The 12,615-nt window shown below is 44.0% G+C and overlaps 1 protein-coding gene across 4 annotated transcripts in view; it reads right to left on the reverse strand.

Moving 5' to 3' along the window:
- Window positions 1-5,569: 5,569 nt before the first annotated feature.
- The window catches only part of LOC109855031 (protein tiptop), a 131,057-nt gene continuing 124,011 nt past the window's right edge, over window positions 5,570-12,615 (reverse strand). For all 4 annotated transcript variants that reach the window (XM_020428838.1, XM_020428809.1, XM_020428818.1 and 1 more), the window contains one exon: window positions 5,570-12,307. In XM_020428838.1, the coding sequence (XP_020284427.1) occupies window positions 8,626-12,307 (3,682 nt within the window). In that variant the 3' untranslated portion in view covers window positions 5,570-8,625. The remainder of the gene's footprint in view (window positions 12,308-12,615) is intronic.

The raw sequence follows: 12,615 nt of genomic DNA on the forward strand, positions 1-12,615 counted from the left end.
TATTTGCTTTTTTGCGCTTTCAGAATATATCATATCTACATTGTTCTTTTTCTTTTTTTAATTAGTATCGTCTTCCGAAATATACAACATTTAATGTCGACACGTGTCGCGGTTGTCTCATAAAAAAGGATCAAAGATCTTTCTGAATTTGAGACCGATATGTCGATCGATCGCGAGAATCGTGTTCTACATATGACAAAGAAGCGCGCGCGACGACCGGAACATAAAATTCACTAATCTGAAATGCAAATGCCACGCACGATTCCGCGGCGTATGCGTCGTTGCGGAATTTTTATTATTGCTACGTGAACTTAAGCCTGTTGTTCACGGTACACAGGACCTGTGTAAAGTGAAGAACAAATGTAACGAGGCAGTCGCGTCTTACTCAGATAGTAGCTTACCTGATCAGGCGCGCCTTACCCTTAAGCGCAACTTCTTTTTGCGGGGGCCCTCTTAGTATGCACGTGCGACCGTCGTAAAGTAGATGTACAGATCGCGCGTATCTTACGAAACTAAATTGGAACGAGACGAGGAGGGAACGAGAAGCAAAAAAGGTAGAAAGCCGAGAGATAGAAATGGCAAGGGAGAAGGTAGAGAAAGAAAGAGAGGAGGGGAAAAAGGGAGAGGACAGGGTGAAAGAAAGAGCAAGAAGATGGGTAGAAACTTGGTGCACAGAACGCACGACGAGAGTGCGAACACCCACCGGCCAAGCGCGGCATATCCAGCTGGCTCTCCCACGCGTTCTCGGCCAACTGACATCTTCATCATCCGCCGCCGGAGTCACGTAGTAACAGGATTAAAATCCTTGTGCGCAGCCACCTCGAACGACGAACTCGTCGAAAAAACACCTGGGTCTTCTTGTCTTTGCCATTTTTGAAATCGGATCGGCAGTCAGCGCGCCTTCTCTGAATTTTGTCGTATTGACGCGGAGAACTCGGACCGCTGTCCGATGTCGATATGTAAGGTAGCGAAGATAATATCCGTCATAAGTCCTTATGAATTTTACACTATGACATGTTCGAAGAAAACAGAGACAAAAAGAGAAAGACACACGTATTGTGTCGCCATTCTTATAAGAGCGAGATCGTTTGTATCTAATTAATTTGTGTGATATTTCATTATATAGACAAAAATATAGATAATAAGTATATATTACGTATAAAAATGTGCAAGAATTTGAATAACATACGCTTCTTCTGTGCACTTTTTATTTTTTTCTGAAACTTAGTTGCTTCTGATATATAGTTGTCGTTCATACAGAATACCATAAACGACATTCGCAAGGGCTGGAGATTCGAGTCAGGCGCACGAGCGGCTGCACGATAGTCGTCGATTCCCCTGCGACATAACTACGTATTATAGGATGACCACTAGGCAAGGATTAAGCCTCGATGTCATCGACGTGGCCGGGCATGAAGTGGGTATGGAATGAACGGTCCTTCGCACACGGACAACCAGCGCACGCTGGTTATCGGCCGGCCACGACCGCTACAAATCTTGGGCTATCGTCGGATCTCTCCTGGTTTTTGGTGGCTCTCTAATGCCTCTGCTCTCGCTTTCGAACATCGCGAATGCTCAGGGAGGGACTATCGGTCAGAGAGAGAGAGAAAGAGAGAGAGAGAGAGAGAGAGAGAGGGGAACAGGGAAAGAGACCATGTATGTGTGCCAGAGCAGACATACAGAGAACGAGCGGGGAAATCGAGGGGGGTCGTTGGACTCCGATGGATATCCGGTACCCATATATACCCATCGGTGGCGGAAAGGGACACGGGAATCGGCAACGACGGTGGTACTTGTGAACACGGAGAAAGAGTGAGGGGAAAGAGAAGTCACCGACGGTATAGATAGTAACTAGGATCCCCATAGCTCTTGGCGTAGTGCACATAAAGAACAGAAACGTCGGGATGTGTTCAAGACGAACTGCGCTTACGCGGATGCGGATTGCAATGCAAGGATGAGACGGAAAGTACAGAGGAGGGACATTCGCCTAGACGATGGTCGAATGTGAGGGTATAGAGAAAACAAAGAAGAACGATCCTGCAAGCTCGAGAAAAGAAGACCTGCGCGGGTTCATCGGTGGACCAATCGCCGAAGAATTACCGATTCGATCTTTCAATTTCTGACGGTGAATCTTAGAGAATAACTTTATATAAATTTTCACACACAGAGAATATTAGAGAGTTAGGTTTTGCATTGTTATAAATATTTATAAAAAATATTGAAGCAATATTGATATTGTCTACATATTCATCTGCATCGAGAGATAACAAAAACGAGTTTCTTACATTACAGTAGTCCTCATCGACGCGATTGCGTATCAGCGGTAGTGTTTAAATACCATTGGCAGGAATAAGGGCTCGTTTCTTTAAGGCGAGGGTTAGGGCTGTTCGAGAATCGGTAGCCGCTCCGGTGATATTTTATTTTATCCTCTCCGCTCCATAAGATCGCATTCTTTACGACCCATTAGACGAATTCATTACCAGCCCCGGGCAATAGGTAAGTGAAGTCCGTAAGCTCTCTTTTCTTCTTCTCTTTCTTCTCTCTCTCTCTCTCTCTCTCTCTTTCTCTCTTTCTCTTCATCAGTTATCTACCTTTCCCTTCCCTCCGTCCTTCATTCACGCCTCTCTTCTCGTCCTTCTATCTTATATATACTTTACTCGATCTCTCGTCTTTCCTTTTTTCTCCGACGTTCACCGTATGCGAGGAGGCACACTTCTTCATCGTTTCCCGTCTTGAACGGGTGACTTATTCCCCTCACCTCCAATTGCCTCGGAGTCCGAAGAGATCAGTCGCTTCGCAATTATTATTCGAATCGATCGATCGAATTCGAGCCCCGATCAGGCGTGTGTATATGTACGTTCTATGTTTACGATAACGTCGCCCAATTGATGCGCCGGCTGATGCACCCGGCGATTTAGATAGGGAAATCAGAGGCGATGCACCGATTCAAATTGAATGCACTGGCGATTACCAAGAGCGTGTACGCTCGATCGACGGTTTTTGTTACAGTATATCGTGGCTATCTTCGCGCGCAATTGCGCGCGCGACGATAACCGTCGTTCTTTCCCGCCGCAAACGCATTATCGAAACGCAGCGTTTTAGTGCCCCGCGAATATCATTCAATTGCCTTCTTTCGGGTCGGCGGTCCGCAATCATTATGCTTGAGTAATTATGCCCCGTTGACCGTAGTAACGGGCGACTTCCGGTGATCGAGCGTTCGCGCAGCGACTTTAATAGCCCGATTCGTGGAATCAAGTCTTATCGAGGATTTATTGGGCGCTCGCTAAGATAGAGCAAGATTTAAATTCTTTATCGTTACCGTTACCCATCCGTCTTACCTCCCTCCCCTCATTCTCTTCTTGGATTTTGCTGGCCTCATCGACTCCCTTTTTCGCCCTTCACAAATCCTCTTTTACGATTTCCTTTGCTAAAACTCCGCTCGCTTTGCGGTTTTACCTTCGAATTCGGGCAAACGTTTGTCAAAAGTGTTTCTTGTTAAATATTTTATATAAGTCTATAAACGTTCACCGAAATATTTTTACCATCTTCAATATTTCTGTGTAATAAATCAAACGTTCGAGCGTTCGAGAGTTACTTTAATTATACCACATGCTTGAATTTTATAATTTAAAATTTCTTTTTCTACATATATGTTACAAATGATTTTAAATAAATTACTATATATTAATATATTAAATTACTGTATTATATAATAAAATGTTTTACTAAAAGATCACAATTACATCTTGCTATCTCGAATTATACATGCTCATATTCCTATCTTCTCCTCTACAATATTATGTTTTAATTATATATCATATGTATGTATGTATATATATATATATATATATATATATATATATATATGTATTTTGTTACGTTAAAATACATATAATTTAAATGTATTTTACAGAAAGCGTACTAACCAAATATAATCGAAGAAATGTTTCACACATCTGAAAATGTTTGCCAATCGCTTTATTTCAGAACTGAACGTTCATTAGTCGATGTTCCGGAATAAGTCGCTCAGAGAAGATCGCGACTGCATCACAACTGCCGATTCTACCTCGCGGAACAAGCAAGCGGAGTAAAATAAAGAATAGAGGCGCGCGGGACGGGAGGAAGCCGCGCTCGGCGCTGTATCAATTCATTAGCGCATTACGGTTAAAATAAAAGTATCCGCGTATCTGCGGCATGCGGTGTATCTCTTATGAAGAGAACGAGTAGTGGCCGACCGGTTTCTCCGCAACCTCCCTACTCACCTTCCCTCCCGCTTCCTTGTCCGTATCTTCGCGCGATGTCCCCCTCTGTCACCGTTTTCCCTTCGACTTCTTCAGCGGACCGACCTTCACCGTGATTTGCTGGCTGACGACCACCATCCAGCGACTCGAAGTCGTCATTATGCACCGCAAATGGCGAAAAGAAAAACAGACGAAAAAACAACGCGCGAATCCAGCTAGCGCGGATAAGGTAAGGCGGGAGAGGGACGGAATGATCGGGGAATTCGTTGGATTCAATGGAGAGTCCGAAGGCGAGCGGCGGCCTTGAGGGAGATGATATCTCGCGAAACGTCTCCAAGCTGATAAGCGAAATTGTGCGCTCGTAATGTGGTATACAGAGTCGCCGGTTTATCTAGTTTATCCGCCGAGCGTGTCTATTCTTTGCGGCTAACATACGCGGGGGTGAGTTTTGATACTGATGCGGTACATTCGATGCGGTATTGTATGGCACCGAATTAGCGAGCGTGCACGCGGACTCCGGACTCTCCGCTATATTAAGGATCTTGTAGCTTTCTCTCTTACACACACTCTCTCTTTCTCTCTCTCTCTCTTTTTTGCATTCACGGGCGTAAATTTCGAGTGCCATCTTCTCGAGAAAGCGAGGAGATAAGCCGTACGAAGTAAACGTAGACGAATACCGGTATTTCTAATTAATGCAGGCATTCGTCGAAAGAAAGCGAAAAGTGGTTTCACACTTAACGATCGCGCGCTGATAGCGAAAATCTTCATGCTATTAGTTAGACATTTAATGATCGAACGGTCAGTTGCTGACTTAAAGACTTGTCTTGGTGACAAATTGTTTCAAATTGATACTTACCGCGATCAGAAAATATCCTTTTTACCAAGAATTACCTAGAACGTGCATCTGATTTTAGTTGTCTGTAAAACAAGTATGTAAAATCTTCGGTAGTTGCACAACTTGTGTGCAAGTCGCTTAGACTTACCTCCCGATAGTTCGTTTCTTCAACAATTGGAGAACTTGTTAGCTACAGATGGTTAGTTAGATTTCCATATGTCGAAAAAAGCTACATAAACTCGACACAATGTTCTTTAGTAAAAACAAAAAAAAAAGAATTTTTAAATATACATAAATCTCTTCACTAAACAAAATTATACCTCAACTAAAACAAAAATCATATCTCAAAGTATTTACGAAAAATAATATTACTCTCTGACATGACATTATTTTACACAAAATTATTGCTTGATTTGTTCTATTTCGAAATGGAACAGGAAGTAAAATATAAAGTACGGTTGTTTAGTTTATAACATATATATTTATTTGAGCTTTAATTGCATTTTAAAATACAACCGAAATAATTAAATAATGACAAATCTGGTAAAATGGTTTCAAGAGTCGCGTATACATGATGCATATCTTTGTGGTTGCGTGTTTGTAAGTAGGTAGGTACGTTTCGAGCGTATCATTCGTACGGCTGGCTGTTCCTTTCCTCGAGTGTTGCTGCGACAAACGTGTGCGTGTCTTTTTTTTTACGTATGTAAGGTATGTCGTGTACGTGTATGTTGTATGTCGGTCGCAGCCACGTAATCTTCTTATGTTACGTTCATCACACTCTCAGCAGTCGTATATAATATTACAATAATAATATTAATATTATTATGTCGATAAATACTTTTAAAGTCCGCGATGGAAGAATTAGAGTTTACAAGAAATACGTATACAAGTATGTTCCGTTCTTTTCTGGCCGTCGGTTGTTGTGGGCCACACGCTGCTCTCTTTTTCTATCTGTTCCTTTGCTTTCAAAATTCCGCATTCTTTATCTTTTCCCGTCATTCTATCTTTCCGTCTTTCACGTCTCTCATGCACACTCTCACGCACTCTCTCATCATCACCATCATCGTCATCATCGTTCATCCTCTCGATTGATCCACTTGCGCCCCGTAACTCCGCATTTATCACTATATTCTCCGCCACGCATCATCGTAATATAATAATTGTAATTATAATCAATATACACAATATTCGCGATAATTCGAGTGATAATAATGACAATATTTTACATGTAAAATGACACGTTGGCTCTCTTTCTCTCGGCGCAATAAATATTATTTGAACAAAGAAAATTTACAATGATCTACACATATACGTCACGTCGAAAAAATCAACGTTCTTCGACGACACACGCTCTTTTTCTCTTTTTCATTTTCACATACACACACTGTTTCTTTTTTTCTTTCTCTCTCCCTCACTCTCCGTTCTTCCAATCACGTATTCAATTCACACGTACTTATTCAATTAATCGCATATTTCGCTATTGCACCGCGTCTCTGTATCCTTCGGATTCTACACTCGCTCGTTTATCTTTACATCTTCGATTTGCAGCAGTCGTAACGCTCTATTCGAGGCGGCTCTTGTCCGTCTCCGCGAGCAAAACTCACCGAATTTTTGTAGTAATAAGTATCAACAAAGAGATTCCTATACAGGGATTAACCCCAACGTATCCTATGCACTAAGAAACTACGGCCTTACAATCTAGAGGTATACATGCTGACGATCTTATGACAGGTGATAGGTAAGCTTTTTCTTTTTTCTCGTTTTCTTTTTCTTCCTCTATTTTTTTGTTTTTCTTTCTCTCCCTCTCTCTCACTCTCTTCTACTCTAACCGATTTTTGCAGTTTTCTTTCTGTCTTACGCGATCTTCCTTATCTCACGGTATACATATATATATGTATGTATATATATATATATATATAAACGTCCTTAAGTATTTATAAAATCACAAACTTGGCCGCGTGCCGAGCCCCGTGACTCAGCAGTGCCGCGAGATATGGTGGCATCACAATTTAATTAACGCTCGTTCAACATGCATATCATCGTCATACGTTCATTGGACACAAAAGAAAGTAAGAGTCACCAATAGAATTCGTTAATTTTCATAAAGACCGACAGAGGAATACGAGAAACGGAAGGCAAAACCATGACGCGGGAAAAGTCTTAACGATACGAAATGTCGATTGTACGAAGTTACGCGCGTTCTGTCTTAGACTTTTATTCCCATAGAGATTACGATCGAGGAAAAATTCCGCGAGAAACGGAAAACTCCCTCTCGAGATTTCAAATGTTTCATGCGATATATGGAGAGAAGAAAACATTCCAAACGATTGCGCGCGCAAATCTACTAGATCATATTTTTTTTACAACAATTAAAAACTTGAATAAATACGCGAACAAAAAAGAGAAGGATTAATAGTGTAAAAAAGTAGAGGAGTATATAAAACGGAATTTGAGACCTCTCTTCGGTAAAGCAAGTTTTAATTTTCAAAGGATCGTACTGCGCACGCTATTCGTGTTGTCAACCCAGGAATGATACGATGTGTCCTCGATGACAATTTTAAAACGATCATCAAAAATAGAAAAAAGCTATGTTGATAGCATTTATTCCGCAAAAGTAAATGAAATTTCTGTAATAATATCGTCGCAACGGCGAAGTCTTTTCGACGGAGATACCCACATTTAGGCTGAAAGAGCGCAGTGGCGAGGCTTACCACCTGTAGTAATAATTTATAACTGTTTATAGCGTATGATAGCGTTATACAGTTATAAATTTATTTATAATTAAATTTATGTCTATTTGTATTTAATCGCGAAAAAGTGACTGTAAAATATTGATAAAGAGAGGTTCGTAAGGAGTAAAATCGACATAATTACGATGAATTGAACTCTTAAGAGTATGTGAAAATAATGGCAGTTATTTTTCATATTTACATTTTTGTAAAAAAATACGCATATAAATTAGTAGATGTACAAATTTAGATTTTACAGACTCATAAACTTGAATATTTTGAAATTTCTCGAAATCGAAAGCACATTGAATCATCAAAGTAAAATGTCAATTGTTGTCGATCACTTGTTTAAATTATTTGTCGGCACAAGCCATTTCACGGCGACCAATTTGTACATCTAAATATTTTCACACGCTTAACAGTCATTGAAAAATTCTTTGTAACATCTAAAATCCACACAGAAATCTAAATCAAGAAAATCGATAATCATAACTACAAATATTAGTGTAATTAATCTCGTTTTATGAACGACAATAATACGCACCGTTTCAACTATTTTATACACACGTCTATAATTTTACGTGCGTGTAAAATCGATCGTGTTTTGTCATTTTCGGTATAGCCACGACACAGCCTCTTTAAGCATAAATTCGAAGACGTCGATTGTGCGGGCGACATCGTTCGGCGCGGCGGATGTTCGCGGAGAAAAAAAGAAAAGAAGGATTGAAAAAATTCTTTTCAATCACATCGCTAGTTACAGGTATGATAACAGTATAGATACACTTATGTACAAGTGGCACCGCTACTTACGGGGCTCGGACTATACGTATTTGCTGGACAACTGCTTTGCCAGCTCCGTATACTTGAGAAATTTGGAGTGCGGGCTCTCCTCGAGGGGCGAGGCCGCTGACTGCGACGGGCTACCGTTTGCCTGTGGAAGAGGCGGCGACTTGTTGCGCTGCGACGTCGGTGGCGACGACGAGTTGCGACTCGGTCCACCAGAAGTGCCTTGTGAGACCGCCGCTGCGGCTGCAGCAGCCGCGGCTGCTGCGGCCGATCTACCAATGGTTAGCGGATCCGGGATAACGCCATCCTTGACGAAGTGCATCTTGGACAAATGATGCCTGTACGCACCTTTTGATATAAAAGGCGTATCGCAAAATGCGCATTTCATAATCGAATCGGCGGTAACTACAGCATCGTTACAAGCCCAACTGAAAGCCAAGATGGCACCCGGTGTCGGTCCAGGACCTGGACCCGACACTCCCACGGTGCTACTACTTCCTGGACCGATTGCAGCTGCTGAACTACTTCCAGATCGTGAAGCTCCACTAGCGCTGGAACCTCGCGTTTCCGTCTTGTCACATAACTTCTGCAATGCCGCGAGGGGATGACTACTGGTTTTACGTCCCTGCGAATCGACGTTACCACCACCACCTCCACTGCCACCTCCGGATAAACTGTCGAACATAGAAGAAAGAGCTCCAAGACTGCTGGATGCCTTGGTGTCCGGCGTTCCGCGTGGCGTGACCGATCGGTCGCTGCTTGTAGGACTGCTAGTGCTGTTTCTACAGGGACTACGCGCGACTTGCTCCACTTGACTGGTCGGTCGAGGTGTAGGTGGATTCATGCGAGGTGACAAAACTTCTCGCCCGTCCTCCGGTGCATCGTGGATGCTGCTTCGTCGGTGATTGTAGGAACTTTGATCCTCGTCGTCCCTGCAGTCGTCCACTATCTCCTTCTTCACAAACACCTCCCTTGTCGATTGTGATTGCTGTTGCTCCTCTTCAACGGTGCTTCTTTCTTCTGTCTCTTCGTCTCTCGGCTCTTTTTTCACTACCACGGTAGACGACTCTTCATCTCCGGATTCTTCTGTGGCTGGATGATGGCGACTAGGTAATGGGGCAGTCTGCTTCTCTGGAGTAACGCGATGATGATGAGGCAGAGAGCTCGAATGTCTTTCGTGACTCGTAGTAGAAAGATCTAAGCGTCTTTCCGGTGTCATCGTATCCGTTCTGCCGCTACCTCTTTCCGATATTGAACTAGATTCACTTCCGCTTCGTTCTCTTCTTGCCACGGCATTTACATTATAATGCTGTTGTTGATGCTGCTGTTGATAGGATCGGAGTAGATTCATCGTCTGCGGATCCACCAGAGGTTTCGTATAATCCACACTCTCGTCAATGCCCAAACGCTTGAGAATACTAGTGCCCATAGGTGCACCTGGTTGAGTATGATGCAAACCGGGCGTTCCATGCCTTACTCGCGAATCGAAACTTTTTTCAATAAGTTTCTCAATTGCGTTCAAAACTGACGGCGACGTACCTATTGCAGCAGTGGATTCGTTGGTGTTTGATGTAGGAGTGTCCTTTCCGGGTGTGGTCGCGTCGCTAGCGGAGGAAGGAGATCGATGGTGCCTTGACGATACCGAAGACGTTTCTTCGCTGACACTTTTACGTCCGCTCTCGGTTGGTGGTAACGTCGCAGGTAAATGATTGGACATTAGCGCATTCTTCAGAAAGTTCCTTTGATTGACACCTACTGTACCTGCGCCGATACATTGACGTATGTGCTCAACAAAGAGCGGAGTTTCAATCTTCTCTCCGCATTTTTCGCAGGTGATTCTGCCAGCGTGCTTGCCGAGATTATGCGTCATACCTGTAGCAGCGTCGCCATTTTTAAATTCATTCTGCGCACGTTCCAGCTCTAACAATTTCCTCACGGGCAGTGATTTTTTCCGTTTCTCCCGCGTCTGTCGACGACGTCCTCCGCTATCGGTGATCGAACGCATTATGTGTTCTTTATAGTGTGAATTTTTCACCATGTGATTACTCAGCTCTTTCAAAGAAGTGAAAGCTTGATCGCATACTTTACAAGTGAGCACGGCGCTAACATGGCTGCTTGTAGCGCCGGCACCAGGACCACCATTGTTTCCGCCATGAGGTCCTGATCCTCCGCCCGGTTGTACTCCTGCGTTGCTCCCACCGCTAGTGACACTTGCGCTACCACCAGTGGAACCGGTAGTATTAGAACCCTTGCTTTCGTCCGACGACTTCCAAGATATTATCTGCTCTTGAGAGATAATATTTGTGTAATGCTGCGTTTGTTGCATATGCGAAGTCATCTCAGCCAGCGAGCGGAAACTCTGTCCGCACCACATGCATTTCAGAATCTGTCGTGTTTGTTCGGCTCCTTTGCCTAACCAGACGTCTTGACCTCGCACTAGCTTTCTTGGCAAAGGCATAGTTTCCTTGATCAAGAGATTCAAATCGGATGGATTTTGTTTGCTAGGTGTCGCCGAATTATTGCTGCCAGTGTTATTAGTGGAAGTCTGCGGTTGGTGTGGTTGAGGTGGTGGTATATTCTGCATGGTAGTCTGTTGCGAATGAATTCCCGGTGCTGGAGGTGGTACTGGCATATTAACGCCACAGTGCTTTGCTTCTTTCATGTGTGTTGTCATGGCCGCTAAAGTAGGAAAACTCTGTTTGCACCACACACATTTCAGAACATCTTTCGCTTGATCGGCTCCTTTGTTCAACCAATGAGATTGCCAAGCGCTATGACGACTACTGGATGTTGTCGCCGGCGTATTGGTTACGGCAGCACCGCCTGTGGAAGACGATCTGAAAAGATCCTCACCACCGAGTTTACTTAGCTCGCTCATCTTCTCGAGTGCTTTCGTAGCTTCGCTAGGTTGGTACGACTTCTCCAATACTGCCGGCGGCTTCATCTTTCCATTCCAAAGCTGATGATGATCCACCACGCCACTTGTGCTTTTCGGTGAAAGCTGCTGCTGACTAGTAGCCGCTGCCGCTACCGCTGCAGCGAAATACGGAAAGTGTGAAGCAACCACCGGGGACGACCAAGGGGACACCACGGGTGGCCTACCAAAGCTGGATGGTGCAACTCCTGGTGCCGTTTCTTGATGACTCGCAGAACTAGTAGAGGAAGCCAATCTTGACGATTTGCGCGGTGGTGGAGGTGGGGAGTCTTCAGGACCGGGTCTTTTTCTACTGGATACTGAAAGATCCAACGGACCGTTATTCGTTTCTGTCGAGGAAGGCGTTGGCGGTTTGCTGAGATTTAATATCTGTTCTTCCTCGTCCTCTTCAGCTGAGGATACTTTCCTCGTGCTGAAGTCTAGCACAGCCGGCAGTGGTGTCGCTGACGGCGAGACTTCTCCGATACTACTGGGTGATACCAGAAGACCGGGCGTCGCTGCTGGTGGCGAACATGAGGAAGAAACTAGAGGCGACACCGAACTACGCGACAAGGGCGAAGTGCCGATTTGAAGAAGACGCTGATGAGTATGCAGGTACGCTGCCATGACCGCTGCAGAATGGGGAGGTAGCAAGGGGTGACTTCCAAGGGGTAGAGGCACGATACTACTTGGACTGACCGGACTCGTGCTGCTTCTGGTAGCGGGTGGTGGGGGACTTCCGGTCGCCGGACCGGACGATTCCCGAGAATCTCTCGAGGGACAGCGCGGACTCATTGGCTCCCTGAAAATTGCAAATGACACCGATGCTCGGTATAAATAAATATTAAGAATGCACGCGGACGCGCGTGTCTCTTTGTTGAGATCTTCTTATGATTTGACGTGGATATGATGAATGAAATAAATCTTATCAGAGTTTTGCGAAAAGTACGAAACCATTTGGAGAAACTTGCAGCCGAATGGTGATCATTAATCATGATAATCGTGCGATAATTTTCTTGTAACCTATCCTCAAGCATAACGCAGGTGACGCCGTGATGTTAATATTTCATAACCGTCCACCACGGGAATTACTACGCAAACAGCTTTCGC

This window comes from Pseudomyrmex gracilis, unplaced genomic scaffold (assembly GCF_002006095.1).
Source record: "Pseudomyrmex gracilis isolate BER0280 unplaced genomic scaffold, ASM200609v1 scaffold_3, whole genome shotgun sequence".
Taxonomy (NCBI): domain Eukaryota; kingdom Metazoa; phylum Arthropoda; class Insecta; order Hymenoptera; family Formicidae; genus Pseudomyrmex; species Pseudomyrmex gracilis.